The 26,375-nt window shown below is 48.0% G+C and overlaps 2 protein-coding genes across 2 annotated transcripts in view; both read left to right on the top strand.

The window, feature by feature from the left end:
* Window positions 1–3,942: 3,942 nt before the first annotated feature.
* Window positions 3,943–4,413, top strand: Smkr1 (small lysine-rich protein 1; the record flags this gene model as incomplete). The annotated part of the gene is given in 1 exon segment (XM_013503303.1): window positions 3,943–4,413. A coding segment is annotated over 1 exon segment (189 nt), but the record flags the coding sequence as incomplete, so codon positions are not given.
* Window positions 4,414–13,027: 8,614 nt separating this feature from the next.
* Window positions 13,028–26,375, top strand: part of LOC106146439 — a 28,774-nt gene continuing 15,426 nt past the window's right edge. Inside the window, exons 1-2 of the mRNA XM_013503260.1 lie at window positions 13,028–13,102; window positions 24,789–24,885. Coding sequence (XP_013358714.1) covers window positions 13,056–13,102; window positions 24,789–24,885 — 144 coding nt within the window. The 5' untranslated portion in view covers window positions 13,028–13,055. The remainder of the gene's footprint in view (window positions 13,103–24,788; window positions 24,886–26,375) is intronic.

The following is a 26,375-nucleotide window of genomic DNA, read 5'->3' on the forward strand; positions in this document are numbered from 1 at the left end:
AGCGGCCCGCGGCGGGGAAGCCCAGGGCGGCTCCCGGCCTCCGCCAGGGTCCGGGCGGCTGGCCGCACCTGCCGCGGGCCCCATAGGAGAAAGCGGGGCGTGGTGGAGCACGCCTGTCACCCAAGCACTCTGGGAGACTGAGGCAGGAGGATCGAAAGTTCAAGCCCAGCTTGGACGACTTAGCGACACCTTTTCCCAAAAAGCGAGTAAGAGGCTGGGGACGAGAGGCCCGGAGTTCAAACCCCCAAAGCAGGGGTGAGGGTTTGGGAGCAGGGTGGAAAGTGTGCCCCGTTCCCCCCACCGCAGGCCGGCTGTCGCAGCAGTCCTGCCTCTCAGCCCTCTCAGGCACTTGTGATCCACCCTCCAGTCTCTTCTGCTTTATCTCCCGTATTACCTTCTCTGCTTAAGAAACCTGCAGAGACCCACGTTCTTCTAAAAGCTTCCTGCACCTGGTCCATCTGAAGCTGTTGCTTTGTTTTGAGACAGGGTCTTGCTGTGTAGTTGAGGCTGGCCTTGAACTCGCGTCTAGCCCGGGCTGGCCTTGGACTCGCAGTGATCCTTCTGCTTCAGCCTCCCAAGTGCTGGGATCCCAGGTGTGCACCAGCAGGCCTGGCTTGCTTTTCTCTTTTAAGACCTAGCTCACAAGTCCCTCGCTTCCTCTTGCTCCTTACGTGCCAGTAGCCCTTTGCGCCTCAATTTAAGCTGCTTTGCCTGGAAAGCTTTGCTCCTCGTCCCACTGTATTGCGGTGTAGAAAGGCATTTGGTAAGTCTCTGTGGTCCATCCAGTTCCTCAGTGAACTCCCAAGTACTCTTGATTTCAATGGAGAGCTTTTCCAGGGTTACTTTATCTGGTTGGTACTGCTGTTTTCTTTCAGGGGCCAGAGAACAGGCGCAGAGTGGTTTACAAAGCCTTTAAGTCAATAGCTTTCCTCTACTCTTTGGATAGAGGTCCAGCGTGGTAAACAGTCTGCAGGCCTGACCTTGCTACCTTTCCCAACCAGCTCTTCCCACTGGTCCTGTGGTACCCCGTGGGCTGGCCACACTGACCTTGTTTGCTTTCGCAGTCCCTTCAACTTTGCATTTTCTCTCCCAACTTCAGAGCCTTTGTGAGGCTGTTTTCCCTGCCTAGGAATTCTCCACCCTTCCACCCACTCTTCAGGGACCCTTCCTTGCTGTCCCTGCCCATCCTGTGCTGTCCTAATGCCGTGTACTCCTCGGCTCCTCCTTCCCAGCACAGCTGGTGAGTAAATGGTGTTTGTGGTTAGGTGGCTGGTACCTTTCTCCCTCAGTGGACTGCAAGCATCATGAGCAAGTAACTCAGATAAGCTCTACTGCATCTAATACAGGGCCTGGTACGCTATAGGTCCTTGTTAAATATTTGTTGAACAGATAAAGGAAGCCTTGAAATCAACCCAGAAAAGCAGAAATCCATGTTTGTTTTCTAAATCCTTTCCCAGCGTTGCATCTCAGTTACAGTTTATTCATTCAGCAAATATTTATTCATCCCTACCATGTGCCAGATTTTGGTCTAGGCCAGAGAATTCAGTTAAGTAGAAATAAAAACTAACTAGGAAAGCATACAAAAACATACATATAAACAATTACTATTAAATAGTGAAAAGTGCTTAAGAGAAGAAAACAAAGTAATACTGCAGGGAGTAGGAATTTGTTGGGCAGTTTTCAGACAGGGAGACCATTGCTCGGATGGTCCCCACATACATTTGCTTGGATATCCCCAGTTTATGTTCATTTGTGTTTGTGGACGTGTCTGTGTTTAGACAATAAACTATACGGTCACCGTAATTATAGACAGAATAGTCGCTATATCAGGTTTTTCTAAAGAGCAGAAGCCAGGTGGGAGAGAAGAACATGAATTATGTCCCTTTAACTGTGTGCACCACCTGCACTGGGAGAAGCTTCATAAGACTGGGAACTAGAAACAGGGCCAGGGCAGCCAGAGCCCAGTGGAAGACCTTCCTTAGAGAGTTAGCAGGATTTAAATTGGGCCAAAAGCCAACCAAAAGAATGGAAGGACCCAGAAACCACAAATGTTCACTCTGCTCCCCTATGATGGTTTAAACAGATTGGTAAAGTATAATTGATAAGCAATAAGTTACATTTGCTTAAAATACTGAAAATGTACAATTTGATAAGTTTGGCATATGTTTCCATTCATTTAGCCAGCACTGCTATTAAGGTAATAAATTTAGCTGGGTTTGGTGGTACACACCTTGGTGGGTTTGGTAATTCCAACACTCTGGGAGGCTGAAGCAGGAGGATTGCAAGCTCGAGCCTAGCCTGGACAGTGTAGTGACCAACCAAGACCCTGTCTCAAAATTTAAAAAAAAATTTTTTTTAGAAATGTAGCTCAGTGTGAAGGCCCTGGATTCCATCCCCCATCCCGCCCCCCCAAAAAAGATAATGAACATACATCGTCCTGAAAGTTTCTTTATGCTTCTTTGTAGTCAGTTCTTTATCTTGTCCCTCCTAGGCAGCCACTGACCTGCAGCTTTCTGTCTCTACTTTGTTACTTCTAGGATTTTAAAGAGTTTGGTTTATAGTAAGTATCATTTTGGTGTCTGATTTCTGTTACTTATGTTAATTTTTTTTTAATGTTTGAGACAGGATTTCACTATGTAGTTCAGACTGCTCTTGAACTTACAGCAATCCTCCTGCCTCAGCCTCCTAAGTGCTGGAATTACAGGCATGCCCTGACATTCCAAGCTATGTATGCATAATTATTTTAATGGTGAGCTTACATACCTATTTTTCATGGATTGTATTTTTGGTGTCGTATCCAAGAAATCTTTGCCTACCTGAAGGCCACAGAAGTCTTCTATATTTTCTTCTAGTTTTATACTTTTTGATAAAGGTTTATGATCCATTTTGAGGCAGTTCTTTAAAATACGGTACAACTATTGATTTAGGTTTTTTTGTTTTTGTTTTTGCAAATGGCTGTTTGCTGCAGCACCATATGTTGAAAAGATATCCTTGCTTCACTGAGTTAGTTTATACCTCTATTGAAAATCAGTTGCAAAAAAAAAAAAAAAGAAAAAAAAAAGAAAATCAGTTGCTCATATATGTGTAGACCTGTTTCTGAACTTTTCACTCTGTTCCATTAATCGGTTTACCTCTCTTGACACCTGTACTACACCATCTTGATACCGTGGCTTTATAATAACCCTTGAAATAAGGTAGTGTTAGTGTTCCAGTTTTGTCTCTGTTCTTCAAAGCCCTTTCCATTTCTATATGAATTTTAGAAACTTTTACAAAAACCAGAACTTTGAATTAAAATGTCAGACCTTTATGTCTTTGCATTTCCATATAAATTTTAGAAGCAGTTTGTCAATTTCAACAAAAAGATGAGAACTTTGAATAAAAATGTTAAGGGTTTATGTGAATTTTAGTTCTTAAACCATTTTAGACACACACACACACACACACACACACACACACACACACATGATGACACGCTCACACACACTGTGATGCAGTTATTCCAGGTAGATAAAGTGTGGTTGACATGCAAGAAAATATAAAGCTGTGGGGCATCGTTGTGCATGCCTATAATCCCAGCACTCTGAAGGCTGAGGCAGGATGGTTGCCACGAGTTCAAGACCACCCTGGACCATATAGTGAGTTCAAGGCCAGCGTGAACTACATAGCAAGACCCTGTCTCAAAAACAAAAGGGAACAACAACAAAAGTCAGAATGCAAACAAGGCCACACCTAGCATTAGGTTGGGCCTCTTAATAAAAGGGGCTCAATAAACACTGGTCACATCAACAGCTTCCATTGCATGTGAACTCTCCGTTGCTGTTTAGGTATTTTTCCTTTTAGAACTTTTTTTCTTAAATGCAATTAAGGAAATGTGAGAAAACATGTCAAACTTATAGAACTAACCCTCCCCCTCATTTGTATTTGTCTTGACAGCCGGGTAAGGGGAAGAAGGGGAAAGGCCCAGGCAAGGCCCCTGGGAAGAAGCAGAAGAAGCCCGAAGTGGACATCCTGAGTCCGGCCGCCATGCTGAACCTGTACTACATCGCGCACAATGCAGCCGACTGCCTCCAGCTGCGTGGCTTCCGGTGGCCCGGCGCGCCCAAGGGGAAGAAGGGCAGGAACAAGACCTAAGAGAAGAGAGAAGGAGATAACCGGACAGCGATGACTGCAGGCAAAATAGACCTCACCGGAGACATTTTGAAATGCAGCTCAGTGTGCTTTTTGGTGGTAAATTAGGATTTTAAAGCGCATTTTACTTCCTCAGCTGACCCAGGTATAACTAAGGGGAGGTTTTTCAAAAGTTATGGGAAACAAGCCCCGTGCAGTGCCTACACAGCTTGGTGGAACTCCTGGTACTTTTAAAAACTATCATCATAATTCTGTGTCAGAATTAAACCTTGCTCTGGAAAGGCAGTTGCAGGTTGCATGACTTGTTTTGTTTTGCAGAAGGGGGTTTGCTATTAGAGAAGACACAGCGCGTGCTTGGACTTTACTTATGAACACCCCTCTCTGGCACTGTTTTTTGTTTTTGTTTTTGAACCCTGGGCTGAGCCCTGGGCTCTTGTGCGTGCTAGCCCAGTGTTCTAACTTCATTTTTGTTTTTGTTTTTCTAACGGAAAAAAAGATTCTTTTTAAGACAAGATCTTGCTATTGTTCAGGCTGGCCTTAAATTCACTTTGTAGCCCAAGTTGGTCTTGAACTCACAGTAACGCTCCTGCCTCAGCCTCCCAAGTGCTGGGATCACAGGCGTGTACCATCATGCCTGGCCAGAAAATATTTTCTGTCATTTTCTTTTAGCTCTTTGGTTAGATTCAGCTACAGACCCTGGTGAAGACAAGAGTGTCACAAGTGCAGTGAGCTTGCTGGACACATAAACAGGTGATTAAAAGGACCAGCGTGCTGGTACATGCCAGTATTCCCAGAACTCGGGAGGCTGGGGCAGGAGGATTGACATGAGTTCAAGGCCAGCTTGGACTACATAGCGCAAAGCCAGCCTGCACTAAGCTCCTGTCTCAAAAAGCCAAAATAAATAAGTATATGTCCATTGTCCAACCCGATAGGCAGGAGCCCCTGGTGGCGATTGAGCACCTGAAGTATGGCTGTGCAACTGCAGAACTGACCTGATTTGATTTCCCTGTAATTAGTTTAAATTGGATGCCTTGGGGCCAGCCCTTGAGGCATCCAGGATCCACGTCAGTGCAAGGACCTCAGCAGCAGGGTTGTGACTCTTCCTTCTTGTGCAGTGGTGGTGAGGCCAGGGATTCTGCAGGCTGGAACAATGGGCCCTCCCTCTCTGCTCTACCTGTCACCTCTCCCCCTGCAGGGGTGCTTGCTGTAGGTTTCTGCCTTTCCATGACTTAAGCTCCACTTTACGGTCTTTTTTTTTTTTTTTGTGGTCTTTTTGAGACAGGGTCACCCTGTGCAGCTCAGGCTGACCTTGAGCTCACTTTGTAGCCCAGGCTGGTCTCGAACTCGCAACGATCCTCCTGCCTCAGCCTCCCGAATGCTGGGATTACAGGCATGTGCCACCACACCAAGCTTTTTTTTTTTGGCACCAGGAATCCAACTCACAACCTCACGCTTGCCAGGCACGTGCTGTGCCACTAAGCCGTATCCCCAGCCTATGGTCATTTTTTTGGCTTGCTTTGAAGTTCAGCTTCAAAGTGAGACCCCTCATTCTTGGGGTGTGACAGGAGGAAGGACCTGATGGACACCCTGTCCCTTCATGGGGCCTGGCTCTGTTGCAGCAGCACGGGGTGCGCAGTTGCAGTTGGGGCCTCCCGCTTGGCCTCAGCTGTGCTCACAGGGTGGGCTGAGTGGGTCAGGTGTCCCTGAACAGCGCATCCAGAGTGAGCCTTCTGCAGGCCGGGGCGTGTGAACACTCACGTTCCTTCCCTCTGTGTCTCCCTGTATGGTCAAGATCCTAGAGAAAATTCACCTCTGCTTGCAGTTTCATTCACTTCCTCACAGTAAACATGTCACACACGTTTTTCTTCTCTTGCTATTGATTGATTTATTTACTTTAACCAACTTTGTAGTTTTTGTTGCTTTCCTCCTGACTCCTCCTGAGTGCTAAAATTACCAGTGTGTGCCACCAGAACCAGCTTCCCATTTTGTGTTTTAAAAATTTTCAAACCTATAGATAGTTTTTTTGTGGGGGCTGGGGATTTAGCTCAGTGGCACAGCGCCTGCCTGGCAAGCGCAAGGTGGTGAGTTTGATTCCTGGTACCGGAAAAACAAACAAACAAACAAACAAAAAATTTGTGTGTGTGTGTGTGAGTGTGTGTGTCTTTTTGAGACAGGGTCCCCCTGTGCAACTCAGGCTGACCTTGAGCTCACTTTGTAGCCCAGGCTGGTCTCGAACTTGCAACCTCAGCCTCCCAAGTGCTGTGATTACAGGCATGTGCCAAAACCTATAAAGAGTTTGAAAGAAAATTCAGTGAAGGGGCTGGGGATTTAGCTCAGTGGCACACTGCCTGCCTGGCAAGCGCAAGGTCGTGAGTTCGATTCTTGGCGCTGGAAAAAAAACAAAAAAACAAAAATTCAGTGAATACCCAGATCCTTTGCCTAGAGCAGGGCTCCCAGTCTTGGCCTTCTTGACCTTTTGTGCTGGGTGTCCCTCACCATGGGTTGCCCCAGGGTCCTAGGATGTCTGGCCGCACCTGCTGAGGGGCGGCTGTGCCGCCAGCCTCCAGCCCCACCTGCCAGATGCTGCAGCATACTTGGCTATGACGGTCACGTGTCTCCACACTGCCAGATGTGCCCCAGGAGACAAGAATCACCCCACTCACTGACCTAAATTTGTACATTTACATTTTGTTGCATTTGTCCCTGCACACTATACACATTAATAATATGAATACATACTTGTATACACACAAAACACTGACATCAAGCCTCCTGAGTCCTGGGATGACAGGCATGTGCCACATGCCCAACCTACAGTAGAATATTATCTGGCCTTAAAAATGAATGAAATTCTCCAGCTGGTTGGGGTGGCCCACATCTGTAATCCCAGTGTCAGGAGACGGAGCCAGGAGGATCATCTCAGGTTCAAGGCTTGCTTGAACTACATAGCGAGAGCCTGTCTCCAAAAGACAAAACCAAAACCAAAACAAAAACTGGATGAAATTCTTATGTTACGGCATGGATGAAATCCTTTGAAACATGCTAAATGAAATAAGCAGATATAAAAGGACAAGTATTGTAGATTTACTTGCATAAGTAATCTAAAACAGGAATAGTCCCAGAGAGAGACCAGTGATCACCAGGGGCTGGGACAGTGGCAGGAGGTTTCTGTTTACTGGGTACAGAGTTATGGCTGGGAAGGTGTGCAGGGCCTAGAGATGGCAGTGGTGGTAGTTACACAGTGTGAGTCTGTTACTGCCACTGCACGGCCCCCTTCACATGGCTAAAATGCAAAGATTTATGTTGTGTGTATTTTAGCCCAATACAAAATCCAGACTTTGTTTGTTTTAGATCTCTAGAGAGGTTGGGAAGGGACAGCAGCAGGTGCAGGGAAGATGTCCCTGGGCAGAAGAGCAGCCTTGGAGGAAGGGGCCCGCAGGCGGACAGCAGCCCCGCTCCTCCCACAGCACCCGTCCTCCGCAGCCTGCAGCTTTGCTCCGTGTCCTTCCTCGTAAGGCAGAGAAGCTGGGGCTCCTGCAAGACCCTGTCCCGAAACAGAAAAAGTGCTGGGCGTGTAGGTTGGTGGCGCTGTGCCCCTAGGTTTAATCCCCAACACTGGGGGCATATAATCCTTTTATAAGACTTTTTTCTCTTCCTTCCCCTCCTCCTCCTCATTTTTTATTTAAATGGACCTTTAGAAGTGCACTACATTAAGCCAGGTGTTGTGGCAAATACCTATAATCCCAGCATTTGGGAAGCTGAGGCAGGAAGACTGCTACAAGTTCGACACCAGCCTGGGTTACAAAGAGAAACCTTGTCAAAAATGATAAAACGAGTGCACTATATGAATTTGCAGGATTTTTACCTACATCAGTAGAGCCTGCCTCTGTGCCTGGAGTTCAGTTGTACTTACCGCCACATTACTCAGCTGTATAAAAGAATGTCCATTTACACAGCCTGGTCAAATGTTTTATCTTTTTGAGACAGGGTCTCACTATGCAGTTCAGGCTGGCCTTGAATTTTGTAACGCAGGCTGGCCTCGAACTCGCAATGATCCTCCTGCCGCAGCCTCCTGAGTGCTGGGATTACAGGCGTGCGCCACCACGCCCGGCTTCTTGGTCAAATGTTTTAAAAAATGCATCTGGGGCCCAGGGATGTAGCTGAATAGAGTGTGTACTTAGCATACACAAAGCCCTAGGTTCAGTCTACAGTAGGAAAACAAATGCGTATATATATTCTTACCTAAAAGGAGTACATGCTGTTTTCCAAAGGCCCAGGATGATTTATAGGACTGTTGCAGTGGCTCAGTTCTCATTCTTATAGCAAGTCCTGGGTTTGCTTCTACCCAGGCAGGTGAGCAGTGTGGCAGTGCAGACAGACAGCACCCAGGGATCGAGCAGCTACTCACACAGACATGGGCGGCCATCTGCTGCTTGGGTTTGCACAGATGTGCAAAGCCATCCACCTGGCCATGGCTTTAGGTGTCTTTGTAGAAAGCAGAGTCCCTAGGTTGGGAGTTAAGTCATGGGTTGCAAAGCAAGACATACCCTTGGATAAATAGATGTGCGATCTTGGGCCAAGCTGTCTAATTTATCTGTGGTTGTTTTCCCAATTGTAAAACTGAAAGACCAAAAAAGACCTTATCTTATAGGATATCATGGGGATTAAATGAGAAAATAATGTTTTGGGTATGGTGGTGTACTCCTATAATCCCAGCACTCGGGTGGCTGAGACAAGAGGATCGGTGTGAATTTGAGGGCAGCCTGGGATACATAGTGAGACCCTGTCTCAAGAAGGAAAAGGGGAGGGAGGGAGGGAGGAGGGAGGGAGGGAGAGAGAGAGAGAGAGAGAGAGAAAGGAAAGAAAGACAAAAGAAAGAAAGAAAGATGTCATGAGCATAGCCTAGTGCCTAGCACATGGTGGTAAATGTTCAAACCATCTTGATGCCGCTAATTAAAGAACTTGCCGTTGACACAGGCTGCCAGACTGTTGGGTTGGTTTCTTCCTACCTTCAGTCTTGTTCCCACACATAAATCCTGTGAAGTTAACTATTTAAATTATCACCTAAAATTTAATTCTTACATCAGAATAAAAAACTTAAAACAGCTAACAAGCAGCACTGAGAGTGCTGCAGGAACACACTTTATACCCTTGAACTCAAAGACCTTACATTTTTCACAGTTGCCTTTGAAGGAAAGATAGACATGCAGACCTTGGGACTGAAACAACAGGGACACCAGGTCAGGTGGCACCACCTGTCGTGAGTGGCTGTGGTGTTGGGATGGGAAAGTATGATCATGAATTTGCGGAGGCGTTGACTGTGCTCAAAGGTGAAGGTAGCAATCTGCATTCAAAACTAATCACTCAAGGATCACAATAGAGCAACTGAATCAATCAACCAACCAATCAATAAAACATCTTTTCTTCAAAACAAAATTCAAACACCAAATGCAACAAAGCCCATGGTTTCTAGGTCCACCAGTGAGACTTGCCACCTTCCTATTGTTGAGCTCTCTGCCAGGCCAGGCTGTTCCTCAGGATGTACGTTTTGTTTGCCCCAAGACACAAAGCACCGAATCCGCTTTGTTTAAAGCCACCCCTGTTCTCATGGTAACTGATGGTCCATCAGCACCAAAATACATAAAAGACACTGAGGAGCGTGAGGATGTTACTACGACAACTGGAATTTCAAGTGTACATTTTTAAAGGCACGTGGGAGGGCTTGATTTGGCTTGCTTTTAGAAAGCCTGGGTAGAATGAGCCAAGCATTTTAGAATCAGGGTGCCCTAGGGTCTGAGGTTGGGATTCATGTGTTCACAGTGCTGGCTGGGAGTCGGGTCATGACAAGGGTGTTGGCCACAGAGTTCTGTGAACTCACTTCAGTGAAATGTTCTCTCTCCAGAAAATCTGCAAAGTTCTCTCTGTGTAGAGGAGTCACCAGGATTGAGGTGATTCCAGGAGAGGAACTCTAGATTTTTAGCATTTATGGAATTTGCAGGTACTAGATGACCGGGAGAAACAAGCCTACTTTTAGTTTTTAGGGTTTTTTTAGGGGGGTGGTACCAGGAATCAAACTCAGGATCTTTTTTTTTTTGTTTTTGTCTTTTTGAGACAGGGTCTCACTGTGCAGTTCAGGATGGTCTTGAGCTCACTTTGTAGCCCAGGTTGGTCTTGAACTTGCAATGATCCTCCTGCCTCAGCCTCCCAAGTGCTGGGATTACAGGCGTGCGCCACCACGCCCCACGCAAACTCAGGATCTTATACTTGCCAGGCAGGCACAGCACCACTGAGCTATATCCCTGGCCCCTAAGCCTACTTTTTAAAATGTCCAGTCTTAAGCTGGGTGTGGTGGTACATGCCTGTAATTCCAGCACTCGAAGGCTGAGGCAGGCGGATCCTTGTGAGTTTGAGGCCAGCCTACACTAAATAGTGGGACCCTATCTCAAATTTTAAAAAGTCCAGTCTTACATAAGTAAATAAAGTCCATTTTCAAGCTAAGAATGGACAGAGACTTGAAAGTCCCAAGTCCCTGTGGACTTGAAAAAGATAAGACATTTCCATTTTCTTCTGTGGCTATGAATTTATTTCTCATCCTGCGCCTGAAAGGCATCTGTTGGGTGTTTAAACCTGAGCAGCCCCTGACTTCAGTTTAGGGTGACGGTGGATTTGTGGACAGCCAGGAGGTGCCAGCCTTCTGGGTGTGGCACAAACAAAGACTTCTCGCACTTTGGGGTCACCCTGTGTTGTGCCTTCACAGCCCACTTTCAGCTGTACATGGTGACTGTCCACCCAGGGCCACCAGCCTTCCTGAGGACTGTGTTGGTTTCTGCCAGCCTAGAGTGCTGTGACCTTGCTCTGGCATCTCTCCCATCGCCTGAAATACCCCTCACGAGGCTGTCACTTCTCTTGGTCTTGCTAACTACACACAGCTTTCTGCATGTGGCCCAGGCCTGGGTCTCTGAAGGTCTGGTTGGGGCCAGTACCCACCCAGGTGGCTCCAGGGGTGGCACAGGTGGTGGCACAGAGATGCCTAAAGGGGAACCTCCACTGGGGTCCTCCAGCTCAGAGAGCAGCTACTTGCCCAGGTCAAGCAGTGGTAATCAAGGAGGTGGAATTGAAGCCTAGGAGAGGTGGCAGTGTAAGTTATCGCTTGAGGGACCTTCGGGCGCCCCGCTGTCACTTTGCTCTTTTGGCCTTCCTGCCCCAGCTCCCCCTGGGCAGGGGCTATGGAGGGGTGGCAGCCCCACAGCCACCCGGTGTGCTGGCACATTTTACAGGCTGCTGCGCTTGCTGCTGAGCTTCTGACAGCCTCCACACCGGGACCAGCTCATCCTCTGCCCGTGGGTTCACCTGTGCTGCACAAACCAGCCAGTCTTACATCCACTCCATCCCTTCCATCCTGCCCTGTGACGGGGACACTGTCTCCACGCCCCAACTCCCCAGCAGGTGACAGACAGGGACCAGCCCAGAAGCCAGAGCCCATGAAAGTGCTCCAGCTACGCAATCTAAGATACTAGGCTCGTTGCCCTGCAATTCTCTGCCCTTCCTACAAACACTACAATGAAAGCCCTCTGTCTTCTGCCTCTAGCTGATTTCCTGCATGGTGTGGTGTGCCCTGTGCCCCTCCTATTTGGAACTGTAATAAAATAAATAAATAACTTTTTCTTTTTTTTTTCTTTTTTTTTTTTTTTTTTTGCCTTTTTGAGACAGGGTCTCACTGTGCAGTTCAGGCTGGCCTTGAACTCATTTTGTAGCCCAGACAGGGCCTCGAACTCAAAGCAATCCTCCTGCCTTAGCCTCCCAAGTGCTGGGATTACAGGCGTTTGCTACCAAGCCCAGCTCTTTCTTTTGTTTTCTTTTTTTTTGTGGGGGACAGGGGTTGCAGGGCAGAATCTTGCTGTGTAGTCTGGGCAGGTCTTGAACGTGCTATATAGCCCAGCCTGGTCTAAAATTTCCAATCTTCCTGCCTCAGCCTCTCCAATGGTGAGATTATTTATAAGTGTGTACTACCATGCCCAGCAACAAACTATCTTTTCCCCCCAAAGGAATTTGGCCTCACCATACTTCAATAAAAATAAAGTCCTGGGTTCATTTAAAACACAAGAGAACAAAGAGGAGGGGCAGGATGGGCCGGCCCATTGAAGCCTGGCCGTTGGTCATCTTCAGGGGGACCCTCTCCTGCACTGCACCCTCTTAGCTGTCTGTTCTCATCTGCCTTCCCCCTCCATTGAGGGTCCTCTGCTCTTCTTGGCTTCCGGTGTCTTCTGCCCTCCCCGAAATCCTAAGGCCAGAGTCTGAGTTCACAGAGAGGTCAGGTCTGGGCCCAGATCAAGGACGGGACCCATTTCCTTTCCTGCACTTCCACTCCTCTCACATCAGTGCCCGCTCTGGCCCATCAAAGCCCTGGGGACAACACAGTCACCTCTAGAATTTCCCAGCCGGCGGGCAGAAGTCCTTCGCAGGAAGGTGCCTCTGCTCGCACCAGCTCGACCAGCTCAGCAGGGATGACTCAGCTGAGGACCGACACTGCCTCGCTCCTCCACTGTCGCCGCTTCCAGCCCAGAAACACTTGGCGCAGGTCCTCATCTTCCTCTCTCACCTACTATTAGTAAGGGTCACGGGACGGCCGTGACACCAAATTGACAGAGTATGTGACACGGACTGATGTCTCCATCGCAGGTAACCACACAGACGAATCCGCCCGGAGCAGGGCAGGCAGCACCGGGGAGAGACAGGTGGAAAGAAAGGAAGGAAGAGAAAGAGCCGCTGAGCTGAGTGTGCCGGTGTAGAGCCCGGCTGAGGGGCTCAGCCCTGATTGTGCAGGGCCAGGTGGCTCCTCCCAGAGGCCCGAGAAGGTGCGCATGTGTGCGCGTGCGTGCGTGCGTGCGTGCGTGCGTGCGAGCGAGTGAGCGAGCGCGGGCTTCACCATGGAAGGACAGGAGAAGCTGGAGTGCCCGCCTAAGCCCCAGAGCCGGTCAGTCTACTTGGGGTCAGGGGAGCAGGAAGGGAGGGGACTCCACAGGGGTTGTGGAGGATGTAGAACGGATCCTTGGCAGGTATGATGTGTGCTTTGTGCTTTGCAGAATCTCTGCTTGGGGACATCACTTACTGGGCTGAGGATGAACTCTCTCACTAAATGCCTCTTTTCCTGATCAGTGTGCAACCTGCAAAATGCACACTGGATTCCTGCTGGGCTCTGAGATGCTTTCTGGTCCTACATAGTGGGCATGACTCCCGTCAAAGGAGGCCACACACTCTGGAGTCATTTGCAGATAGTCACAGCTTCAACTGTATCATTGGTGACTGTCCAAAGGCCTCCTGCATTGTGAGGCTGTAGTGACGGCTTGGGATGCAAACAGGAGGGCAATGTCAATACAGTTGCCGGGAAGAAGTCAAGATGGAGAGACAAAGAAGGAAGAGGATTGGTGAAGAAAAGTAATGAAGTCTGCTTGGATACAATGACCTTGAGGTTCTGAGGATCAGCCAAGTGATAATGTTTGGATAAAGAATGTTAAGAAGAGGCTGCTGGGGGCTGCGGGTGTAGCTCAGCAGAACCGCACCTGCCTGGCAGGCACAAGGTCCTGAGTTTGATTTTCAGTACAAAAAAAAAAAGAGGGGGGGGGGACTGGAGATTTAGCTCAGCGGCACAGTGCCTGCCTGGCAAGCGTGAGGTCGTGAGTTCGAATCCCGGTACCGGGGGCAGGGAGAAGAAGCTGCTGGGCACAAAAGCCTCTCTGTTTCTGTGTGGGGCTGACAGGTTCAATGTGATCTATGTGAGGAACATGGGGTATTGGCAGAACTCCCCCAAAATGAAGTCAGAGTCACTTTCTGAGATGTAATTTAGGAATCAGGATGTGACTGAAGACTTGCTCAACTAGAGAAAGCAAGTGACACAGGCATTTGTAGCAAGAGTGACTAAAGTGTTAGGAGCACCCCCTGGAGACGTGGAAGAGGAGGAGCACTAGGGCCTTCCTTTCCGAGCTGGATGTCTGCTCCTTCTGACACTAGCCTAGTGTTTACTGCCATACCACCCTGAACGCGCCCGATCTCGTCCGACACCAGCCTCCCATCAGGTGTGAAAAGTTCCCCACCAACCTCAGCCCCCTCAACCTGTGCTGGCCTTCACGTCCTAGGTTTGCAGGAGGAATTGGTCTCTGATCAGACTATGTCCTTCCCAGACTCCTTGTTCTCCTCAAGCTTCCCCAGCCTGGACTTGGCCTCTCATTCATTTGGTTTCTCCTCTCACCCCAGGTTATTCATTGATCACTAATTTTTGTTAAGACTTTTCCACTTAAAGGCATTTGTACCTTCGTTTGTACCTTGACTGTCACTGTAGGCACTTGGCAAATCACTAGTGGTTTCTTTTTTCAGGAAAAGGACCAAGGTATAGACACTTGTCCAAGGTTACACCGTGTGAGGTCCATAGTTGAACCTGGGTCTTCTGACTCCTTTACAGGCTGCTCTGATTAAATTAATATCATTTCACCCATTTTAAAGTTTCTTAGCTGGGTGTGGTGGTGCACCCCTGTAATCCCAGCACTTGGGAGGCTGAGGCAGGAGGATCACCAGGAGTTCAAGGCCAGTCTGGGCTACATAGTGAGTTCAAGGCCACCCTGGACTACACAGTGAGACCCCCTTCTCCCTGTCTCTCTCTCAAAGGAAGTATCTTCACACATAGGCCTTCATCACATCTGGACTCCTGTATGTTCACCCAACCTCCAACTTGCCAACCTGTGGAAATTCTTATCCTTCCTAGCTCCGCTTCACTGTCCCCTCCTCAAGAATGCGTCCCCTTCCTGACCCAGGGAGAGCAAAGTCCAGGGCAGGTGCATTTGCTCCCAGTGTGCCTTGGACAGGAGTTCATACTCTTGCTTCAGGGGAGGCTGGGGGGTCCCAACTTGCTGGCTTGTAGTGGAAGGCAAGCTCCCTGCCCCCAGGCCCCTGAGGCAGAGGCACCCACAAGCCAGATGGCCCAAGAATGACAGGGCTACTGCTCAGCAACTATGCAGGTTGTTTCATCCTCACAGTTCTCAAATGAAATGTCACTGACACAAGGCCACTCCCTCTTGTCATAGAGAGTGTGTGCATGAGCCAGGTGCAGTAGTGCAGACCTGTAATTCCAGCTACTCTGAAGGCTGAGACAGCAGGGTCACAGATTCAAGGCCAGCCTGGGCAACTTAGAGCCCACTACAAAACCAAACCAAAACATAACAGAACAGAAAAGGGGTAGGGATGTAGTTTGGTGGTGGAGCACTCGCCTGGTATGTGCAGGGACTTGGGGAAAACCCCCAGTACTGAGAAAAAAAAAATTCTGATGCTTACAATTCCATAAATGTAATCACCTTGCCGCCGAGAACCTGACGTCCACCCTCATCCCCTCTCCATCAGTGGTCAGAATGGCATCCTCAGGTCGGGGGTGAGTCGCCCCAGAGAACAAGTCTTGCTAGTGTAGTGGAGCTACACAGGACAAGGGGCCCTGAGCGACTGAAGCGGGCTGGTGCTTCCCTCTGGGAGATGTTCCTCACTGCCTTAGGGCCTTGCTAGTCAGGTCTGCCCTGGTGAGATTGGTGTTACCTGGGACCATTTCTAAACTATAGACTGTCCTAAGTACAGCCACAATGAGAGATGGTATGAAGCTGTAACCCCGGCTTATGTGGCAACCAAAAAACCAGAACTACAGCTACCTTCTGATCCAGCAGTCCCACTTCCGGGAATGTGTGCAGGGGAACTGAAATCAGTATGTCAAAGGGACACCTGCACTCCTGTGTTCACTGTGGCATCAACCACAACGGCCAAGATATGGAATCAACCTAAGAGTCCATCAGCAGATGGACAGATAAAACAATGTAGTACCCATGCGTGATGGAATATTATTTGCCCTTAAAAATGAAGAAATCTTAGCATTTGTAACAACATGGATGACCCTAGAGGCCATCAGATTAAGTGAAATAAGCCAGGCATAAAAGACAGGCACCACATGACCTCATTTACTGTTTTTTTTGTCTTGTTTTGTTTTTTTCCGGTACCGGGAATCAAACTCACAACCTCGCGCTTGCCAGGCAGGCGCTGTGCCGCTGAGCTAAATCCCCAGCCCCCACATGACCTCATTTAGATGTGAATCCAAGGGCCGGGGATATAGCTCAGTGGCACAAACGCCTGCATGGCAAGCTCAAGGTCCTGAGTTCAAGTGCTGGTACAAAAAAAAAAGTTTAGATGTGAATCTAAAAAAGTCAAACTTGAGTGTGGTAGCACATGACTGTAATTCTGATTATGCAGGAGGCTGAGGCAAGAGGATTGCTAGTTTAAAACCAGCCTGGGGGCCAGGCGTGGTGGCAAACATCTGTAATCCCAGCACTCAGGAGGCTGAGGCATGAGGATCGTTGCGAGTTTGAGGCCAGCCTGGGCTACAAAGTGAGCTCAAGGCCAGTCTGAACTGCATAGCAAGACCCTGTCTCAGAAAGACAAAAAACAAACAAACAAAAAAATAAAACCAGCCCTGGGCAACTCAGTGATAGCTTCCAGTTTCCCAGGTGCGTATCTCATTGGTCTAACTGAGCCAGGATTCTAGGATTCCCAGAGACAGACGGCCTGGCCAGCAAGCACAGCTCCTCCTGTGTCGCCAGCAGAGCAGGGCAGAGCAGCAAAAAGGTATTTGAAGACAAACAGGGTCAGTGTTGCCACATAAGCCAAGAGCTCTTCCTCAAAAGATAAATAACTGTTCGTCGAAAGAGATGCACTTTCCTCCACAAAGGAAGTATTCGAGGCCTCAGAACGTTTGAGAAGTGTTGCGTCTTCTGGATCAGACGAGTCCAGTGACAGAGCCGCTTTCCCTGTGGCCTGGGCCACCTGGACCCACCATGGGTCCCAGGCAAGACTGGCAGACTTTAGATCAGTCAGTAAATGATGGGAGTGGCTCACCCAGTGCTGCTGCGTATGTCCTTAAAAATCCCCAAAGGCTCACGAAGCACTGTGCCCTTTGCTCAGTGGAAGGAACCCATGCAACATCCAGTGCCTTGCCTTTCGCTTTGGAGGCGCTGTTGCAGCGTGCCTCAGGCCGCTGGCTCCCGTGCCCCCTTTCTTCATTTTAATTAATTAATTAATTAATTTTTTTGGTACTGGGAATCAAACTCAGGACCTTGTGCTTGCCAGGCAGGTGCTTGTGCCACTGAACTATATCCTTGGCCCTTATTATTTTTTTTAAAATGTGCTGCTGGGGATTGAACCCAGGGTCTCACATGTGCTAGGCAGGTGGCTCTACCACAGAGCCATATGCTAGGCCCCAGAGCCCCAAAATTTTACTGAGGTAAAAATTTTTAATGAGGTAGAAGTTGCTGGATTTTTGTGGAATTTTTCTCTACTCTCCAGCATGCATAGCCTCCGAAAAACAGCTGGGGCACCGGTATTTCCTAATCTTCACATATGATCCCCATTGTGTCATGAATAAAGCAAGAACTCGTGTATCTTATGAGACAGTGAGTCAAGCAAAGTCCCTGCAAAGGAAATTGGAGCAGAGTCAGAAAGTTAACCTGAACTAGACCGTGAGGATGTACTGCTGTCCCTGTTGTGCAAAATAAAGCAGTTCTCCGTGTTCTGAGCTCATCTGATGAAAGAAAGAAGGGCTAAACAAATAGTTGCAAACAAATGTAAGAGGTGTGTTTATTTGGTCCAGAAAAGAGACCAGATTTGAATACCAGGAATAAATGCAATCACCACTTTATTAGATCCATTTTTACTTGGTAAATCACATCTTTTTGTCTTAAGAAAAAAATGTTATAACCTGACCTCTTGTATAGGTTAGGATCATTTTGGCTCTAACAGAAGGCTCAACTAGCACAAGAAGTTCAAAGGTAGGACAATGACAGGCTTGGTTAATTCAGAATATAAAAAACCACCAGGGATCCACTCAGATTCCTTCCATCGTTCTGCTGTCACTCTCAAGGTCTCAGTAACTCTGTTTGTTCATCTTGTGGGATAGTTGCTATAGCTACACGAATTGCCTTCTCACCATCTCCATCCAGAGACAAAAAAGAGTTGAGTCCCTGTTTGATGGCCCTTTCTAGCAGTGTCCTGAAGACAGGCTCACTGTAGGTGTCCATGTGACACTCAGGAATGAGTCTCAGTGTCCACACGGTCGGGTGAAGGAGCAGGTTCTCTTAGGGAAGGGGCTGCTTACAAGAGCAGGACAGGCCTGTGTGCCTCCCACCACTCTCCAGCGACGTGCCTAGGCCAGGCTGCTGTTGGGCCAGCAGTAGCGGTCGTGTTGCAGTGAGGCTCCCAGGTGCATGTGAATGTCTTCATACTAGAAAGTAAGAAGACCCCGCATTAGAGAAGCCCTTTAACTGTTCCAGGCTGCAGAGGAAACGGTTTGGCCATTTGGCCCATTTGACTTTGTGAAGCCTTAGGGACAGATTGGGATCCATCAAGTGCCCATGGCAATTACTGTTCCCTCCATTCCCTGCAGGAAGGGCCACACCCATGCTCTGCCGGTGCAGCTCTGTAGGGAAATTCAAAGGCTGCTTGCTGCCAGGCTGTGTGGATGGAGTGTGCCAGCTGCACAGCACCTAGACAGCTAAGTCACAGGCCATTGTGCTGCTGCCCAGAGGGGACAACATCCACTGGGCCTAGGGGCACCCCTCTTGCTGAGGGAGGGGACCCCGGCTCCAGCTAGTTTATTGTCCAGGCCATCCAGAGTGGACTGCAGGACGAGCTCTCACTTTCAATGACAAAGATTGCTGCCAACTTCTTCCCGCCTCATGCCCTCTTGGACCGGGCCTGCACCTCATTCTCCCACCTGCAGCTATCCGGGCGGATGTAGACGAATCTGTGCTCACCATTTAAGGTCGAGGATGTTTGAGCCGTGATCCACCTGCCGATACCTAAACAAACCAGTGTTCTTCTGACCAGATAAAAGAGGAAGGAGTGGCTCTGGGTTGGCTATAAATTGTGCCTGTCATACTCTGAAAAGTTCTTATTCTGACGTGTGGTGCAAGAAAGTACGGTGGTCCCCGGGAACTGCTGCCACCCTGGAGCTGTTATCCAATTACCTGTGAGAAGTGTGGATATTCACCTTTCCCTTTCCTGTGCGCAGCCACCTTGGTGACTGGTCATTGGTCCTTTAGGAAAGGTTAAAAAGACTATGCACAGTGTACTTTGGAGGTCGCTATGGGCTTCTCTTCCAAGTTCATCCAGGCTCTAGGCCATTCATAGTCTCTGGGAATTGACTTGGGCTTGGGAATTGGCTTTGATTTCCTGTCATGGTGGCTCGTGGCAACCTCTGTTCCAAGTTTAAGTGGGGTAGGGAAGTACTGGGCATTAAACCCAAGGCCTTTCTACTGAACTACATTCCCAGCCCTTTTTATTTCTTATTTTGAGACAGGGTCTCACTAAGTCACTAAATTACCCAGGCTTGAACTTGTGATCCTCCTACCTCAGCCTCCCAGAGTGTTGTAACTATAACAGGCATGCACCACCACAGCCAGCTCCAAGCTTAATGTTTTACCACTAAAATTTTTTCATTATGCCTCTGTCAATTAGGTAAGATCTTTTTTTTTGAGACAAAGTCTCACCATGTAGGCCAGGCTAGCCTCAAACTCACAGCAATCCTTCTGCCTCTTTCTCCCTAGTACTGGGACCACAGGCGTGCCCCACCATGCCTGGCCACTGCTTCTTTCTGATTTATCTGGGAAGCCTAGGATTTAAAAGGGTAGAGGCAGACTACTAAGGTTTTACTTGATTTCCAGGCATGATAGTCCCTTGAGAGGCTGAGGCAGGAGCATCGCCACTAGTTCAAGACCAGCTTGGACTACATAGTGGGCTCATGGCCAACCTGAATTACATAGTAAGCCCCATCCAAAACACACCAAAACAGAGCTGGGCATGGTGGCACATGCCTATAATCCCAGCACCTGAGGATTATAGGGAGGCTGAGGCAGGAGGATCGCTGTGAGTTAAAGGCCAGCCTGGGTTACATAGTGAGTTCAAGGCCAACCTGAACTACATAGTGAGACCCTGTCTCAAACAAACAAGCAAACAGACAGACAAACAAAGGAAAACAGCAAAATGCTAGCAGGTTGGGGCAGGGGTGCCCTCACCTTCACGGCCTAACTCAGGCCCCATTGGAGACCTCAGCCTCTTTGCTGCCCTTTCCTGTGGTGTCTCACTCTCCTTTTTCCTCTCGCAATCTCACCATCTTTTCTCTTCCATTGAGCTCATGGAGTCAGGGAAGTTTCCCCGGGTGGCCGGGCACAGCGGCTGGGCAGGCAAGCCCCGCGGCCAGGGGCAGCAGCCCAGAGTGGAAGCCGTCCCCAGGCCTCAGCTGCTGCGTTTCACACCCGCCACACAATTTTGGCAGGCGTGCCTGCTTTTTTTCTAATTATGAAAACAATAAGGCACATTTAGAAAATATAGAAAAGTCAAGGCAGGCAGAAAATGTTTGGAAACCAAAAAACCAGGGCCTATAATCCTGCCACCCAGAGGCAGTCCCTGTTAACATTTTGATATATTTCCTTCCTGGATTTTAAATGCATTTTTCTGAAGCTGAGGTCATACTAGATACATAACTTCATGCTCTAATTTGTTCACTTGTTACATACAGTATTTTCCCATGTCATTAAAAACTGCTTGAAAACATTAATTTTTCCCATATTACATTTTTTAAATTATAAAAGCAATAGAGGTTCATTGTCGAGAATAAAATAATTCAGAAGTAGATAAAGGAAAAGGCAACGATTTCCCTTATCCCTCCTTTTTCCTCTCACACCCCTGAGGAAACCACTTGTCACAGTTTATCCTGCAGCCCTGGTACGGTTCTTCTGTAGGAGCCCTCCTACTCAGACAGAAGGGCCTTTGGAAAAATGGTTCTACAAGTAGCTTTTTCATGTTACAGCGTATCTCAGAGACATTTCCTTATCAGTACATAGGGACCCAGTGCTCTACAAGAAAGCCGCCAAACATCCCATCTATGGTCTTGCCATTCCCCATAAAAGGACATTTAGGATTTACCACCGGGACATCTGACCTTATGCATATGCATGAGTGTTTCTCAGAGTCAAAACCAATAGGATGTGCACATGGAAGTACACACACACGTATGCGATATTTATTATGGGAACTGGCTTACATAATAATGGAGGCCAAGAAGTCCCACCGCCATCTGCCACCTCAAAACTGGAGACTTGGGAAAGCCAATGGAAAGGACTGAAAACCAGGGGAGCTGTTAACTCCTGGCCCAAGGCCAAGACTGAGAAAGGTGAGGGCTGGGAGGATGCTGATGCAAGACTCCAGCTCTGAAGGCTCAAGAACCAAGCACACCGGTGTCCAATGGCAGGAGGGAGGGGCGCTTGGTTCCAGGAGAGAAAGTGACTTTGCTCCCTCTCCACCCCCACTTTGCTCCCTCGAGGGACTGGATGGTGCCCACCACGTTGGGGAGGGGGCATTTTCTTTACTCAGTCTACTGATTCCAATGCCAGTGTCTATGGAAACAGTTTCATGGGCACAAGACACACCAGAAATAGCTTTGTGGGCCTCCCGTAGCCCAGGCAAGTTGATGCATAAAATTAACCATGACAGTGTCCTACAAATGAGATCTTGTGACAAGTGGTATGTGTAATCTTAAAATTGCAATACATGCTAGAAAATTGCCTTTGTTAAAGTTTCTAACCACTGTAGCCCCACTCACAGTATGCGTGGCTATGAAAACCTACCATGGCTGGGTGTTAATACATGGCTTAATAACCTGGTAATTAAAACTTGGGTGTAGAACCAAACAGTCTTGGGTTTAAATCCCAACCTTGCCACTAGCTAGCTATGAGGTCATTGTGAGTTGTTGAATGTACCTATGTCTTAGCTTTATCATTTATGAAATAAAAATTATATGTGCCAGTGTAGTGACACATGCCTACAATCCCAGCATTCTGGGAACCTGAAGCAGGAGGATTACAATTTTGAGCCCAGTCTGGGCAATTTAGCAATTTTGCGAGATCCTGTTTCAAAATGAAAGGGGGTGGCTGGTGTTGTAGCCCAGTGTGAATGCCCTGGGTTCAAACCCTAGCACAGGAAAAAAATTTATAATAATTGTAGTCCTATTCTGCAGGGTTATTTTGAGGGTTTTTTCTTTGTTTGTTTCTGTTTTTATTTTTGTTTTTGTTTTTGGTCTTTTTGAGATAGGGTCTTGCTATGCAGTGTAGGCTGGCCTTCAGCTCACTTTGTAGTTCAGGCTGGTCTCAAACTCACAACAATCCTCCTGCCTCAGCCTCCTGAGTGCTAGGATTACAGGTGTGTGCCACTACACCCAGCTACCTTGAGTATTTTTTAAAACATAAAATAAATCATGTAAGACAGCCTGGTACCTGGTACAGAGTAAGTGTACAATAAATGGCAATTCTTTATTACTATAATTTACATAATCTTTCACCTATTGTTAAAGATTTAAATGGCAAAAATTCTTTTAACTGACTGTCTGCAAAGGGCTTTATCAATCTATCCCCTTAAATATGTTAAACATAGACTGTATTAAAAATAACCGACTGGGTTTTTAAAGTTTGAAACTTTATTTGCTATTTAAACAGTTTAACAGTAACATAGATGATCCCCGTCTCAGTGTACCACTTGTATAACTGAGTCCATCCCTCCACTGTCTGCCCACACCTGGACGTAGTTTTCAGGATAACGCGTGCCGTCCACACTTGTGCACCCACTGCTTCGGGCACAGTTGTGTAGGTTCAGGAACAGAGATGGAGAAAGTTATGATGCAGTTACATCACACAGCAGGCCCAAGGCCACCCAGAATTTGAAAAAGCTGCATTCATCTGAACAGAAGGTGACCCAATAGCCTGGGACCAGTGTTGACTTCTAGCCCCTCCCCGTCTCCCTGATTTTCCAAGTGGGCAGTCTCAGGGGCTCGGCGAGTCCGAGTTCCTGACCTCCAGAGAGCTGAGAAGGTGCCAACCACTCTGGAGTTAAAGGGCAAGTGGCACCCAGGTGGCTTCCTGCCCTGCAGAGGCCGTTTATGGAGTGTGCAGAACTCAGTGCAGAGGTGTTGGTCTTGGCATTGGGCTGACCCATAACAAGAACTAAATGGCTTGCTAAAGTCACATGTGTAAGAAATAGGGGTGTTTACAAGCACTTGGGCAGCCTGGCCTCTGCTTTCTGGCAGGTCGCACCCCAGGCGTGTGGGTTATAGGAGAGCTGCACACAGATGTTTGGCAGCTGAGCACAGACTTTGGGAGGTCACAGAAGGACAGGAGAAATCCTCAGGTAGTACAAACATTCAATAAGGAGCCAGCAAGGGCCCGATTTGAACCTAAAGCTCAGAAAGGCAAAGGGCCCCTCCTCTCCTTGTTACTCAGTCACCTCAGGACCTGCTACTCTGTGGCTGGTTCAAGCCTCTCTAAGATACCCAAGCTTTCTGTAACCAGCAGAGCAGCTTTCCGGAAGCTCCTTAACAGGACAACAAAGGTTGCCTTTGCATAATTATTGATCGATACACAATACAGTATGTAGCATGTGCAGTTAATGCTGCATCCTCAGAAGCCAGTGGCACCTGCCTCTGACAGATGCTCAAAAAGTGCCTGCTTAGGGCTGGGGCTCAGCATCATAAGCACCTGCCTAGCAAGCACAAGGTCCTGAGTTCGATTCCCAGTACAAAAAAAAAAGGGCCTGCTTTAAATCTATTCCACATAAGAGCCGGGTGCGGTGGCACACACCTGTAACCCCAGCACTTGGGAGGCTGAGGTAGGAGGATCGTTGTGAGTTCAAGGCCAGCCTGGGCTACAAAGTGAGTTCAAGACCAGCCTGAACTGCATAGTGAGACAAAGAAAGACAAAAAAAAGAAAAGAAAAAAACATTAAAAAAATAAAACTATTCCACATCATTACACTCATAGGAAATGCCTTTGTTATCCGGGATCTAAAATATCTCCCACAGTGCTCTTTGTATGGATCAGTGATGGGCTCGGGGAAGTGATTGGAAGGTGGCAGTTCTGACTCATCCTGTTGTTAACCCACTGATGAGCTCATAATCTGATGGCATCATTGGGAGGAGGAACAGGAGGTGGGGCCTGGTTGAGGGACGTGGATCGTGGGGCCCTAGCCTTGAGGAGTATATCTCGTCTCCAGCCCCTTCTTACCTCCCGCTTCCTGGCTGCCATCACCTGAGCAGCTTGTCCTCCACGCCACCTCCCCAAGACGCTTCTGCCTCAGCACAGGCCTAAAAGCGAGGGCGGCCGCCAAGCACGGACTGAAACTTCTCAAACTACAAGCCAAAATCTTTCCTCCTTTAAGTTGTACTCCCAGCTGTTTTGTCACAGTGATGAAAAGCTAACAGTATTTCTATGGCACACTTGAGTCAACCAGAGGGGCATTGGGGGACACCTATGTGGAGCTTGATGGGGAAAAATAATTACGTTTTCTTTCTGTAAAAGTGTTATAAGAATGAAAATAAAGCCCTTAGAGACATATTAAAAACCGAATTTGTATGAAATTTTCCAAATAAAATATTTCAAATTCTTAATGAGAAACCTGAGCTTACATTTACGAACATAACTTTTAAAAAGATTTTTATGATGTATTTTATTTAACCTAATATCTCCCCACCATTATGATTTCAACATGTCACCAACATAAAAATTACTACTGAGATATTTTACGTTCTTGTTTTCTTAGTAAGTCCTCGGCATCCAGTGTGTGTTTTACACAGACAGCAAATCTCACTTGGAGCAGCCACAGTCCGAGTGCCCCGTGGCCCTGGGCAGTGACAGTGGTAAGTATAGCGCTACACAACTGTTCCAATGCTCTTTTTTATGCCTGAAGTTGCTAGAAATAACTATCAATGAATTTTTTTTTTTTTTTTTTTTTTGAGACAGGGTCTCACTATGGAGTTCAGACTGGCCTTGAGCTCACTTTGTAACCGAGGCTGGTCTTGAACTCGCAACAGTCCTCCTGCCTCAGCCTCCCGAGTGCTGGGATTACAGGCATGCGCCACCACACCGGCTCAGTGAATATATCTGAATGATGATCTATTCCAGTTTTTGGTAATTGCTCATCAATGAGAAATTTTGCCCAAATAGGAGATAAAAATTTTTTAAAGCTTTTAAAACTACCCTGCAACATTGTATAGCAGTTGAAGTCATCTTTAAAGAGCTCAACAGCATTATTGAGATTTCTTGTGCTAAGGTGAAGGGTTAAACTTCTACTGCTCTTTTGAGATAACGCTGGCCCCAAGAAGGAGCACAGGCACCCGCTGCCGGGATCTCCCCGTGCAGCAGGCTCGGACACCAGGCTGATGCACAGAACAGGGAGGGACAGAGAGGCACAGACAGACATGTGGGATCACAGCCTGCTGCCCCCCCATACCCATTCTGTTACTTCAGCTGGATGCTGTCCCAGGGTGCTTGGGACATACACCCCAGCAAGTCCTCAAACTCCTTCACCTGCACCTCTTGCCTTGAGGCCATTCAAGTGGTGGCACATTTTGGCGTGACAGCGCTCTCCCTCCCTCTGTCTCTCCCTCCCTCCTTCCCTCCCTCCTCTCTGTCCCTCCCTCCCCTCCTCTCTCCCTCTGCAGCTTTGTGGAGATAGTACCCACACACAGGCAAACGTACCCATTTAAGATGGTATTTGTATACCATCAGTGGTTTTGTATTCATCAAGGTTGGGAAAAGATTTCAGTGTCTTAGCTGTCAAATGCTGATAACTATACACAGCCTCACACAGTTTCAAGAGAGAAATGAGATAACGAGGAGAGAGTGCTTTGCACTTTGTCCGGCACATGGTAAACTCAATAAATACGTGATCATTATTATTTCCACGAGGAGGATGAAAAAGATGAAATTAAGGGGAGCGGACGGGGATCCCTGCCACGGGGGATGCTGAGCAGCGGCCACTGGCCGAGATGTGCTGTGTGCCGTGTGGAGTCGTGGTGACCCTGCTCTTCCTGTTCCTGCTGCCCTGTCCACAGCGCACACAGCAGGCCCACTAGGTGCTCACAGCCACCTCAGCGTGGAGCGGGCACAACAGCTGCTCAACAGCTGCACGGACTGTACCATGACCTAGGCAGGAAGTGGAGAGCAATGCCATTTTTTTTTTGTTTTTGTTTTTTGTTTTTCTTTGTTTTTTTTTTTCCGGTACTGGGAACCGAACTCACGACCTTGTGCTTGCCAGGCAGGCGCTGTGCCGCTGAGCTAAATCCCCAGCCCCAGCAATGCCATTTTTGACACACATTTCATGAGGAGAGAAATTCAGGGCAAAGTG

This window comes from Chinchilla lanigera, unplaced genomic scaffold (genome assembly GCF_000276665.1).
Source record: "Chinchilla lanigera isolate Chin_1 unplaced genomic scaffold, ChiLan1.0 scaffold00078, whole genome shotgun sequence".
Lineage (NCBI taxonomy): Eukaryota > Metazoa > Chordata > Mammalia > Rodentia > Chinchillidae > Chinchilla > Chinchilla lanigera.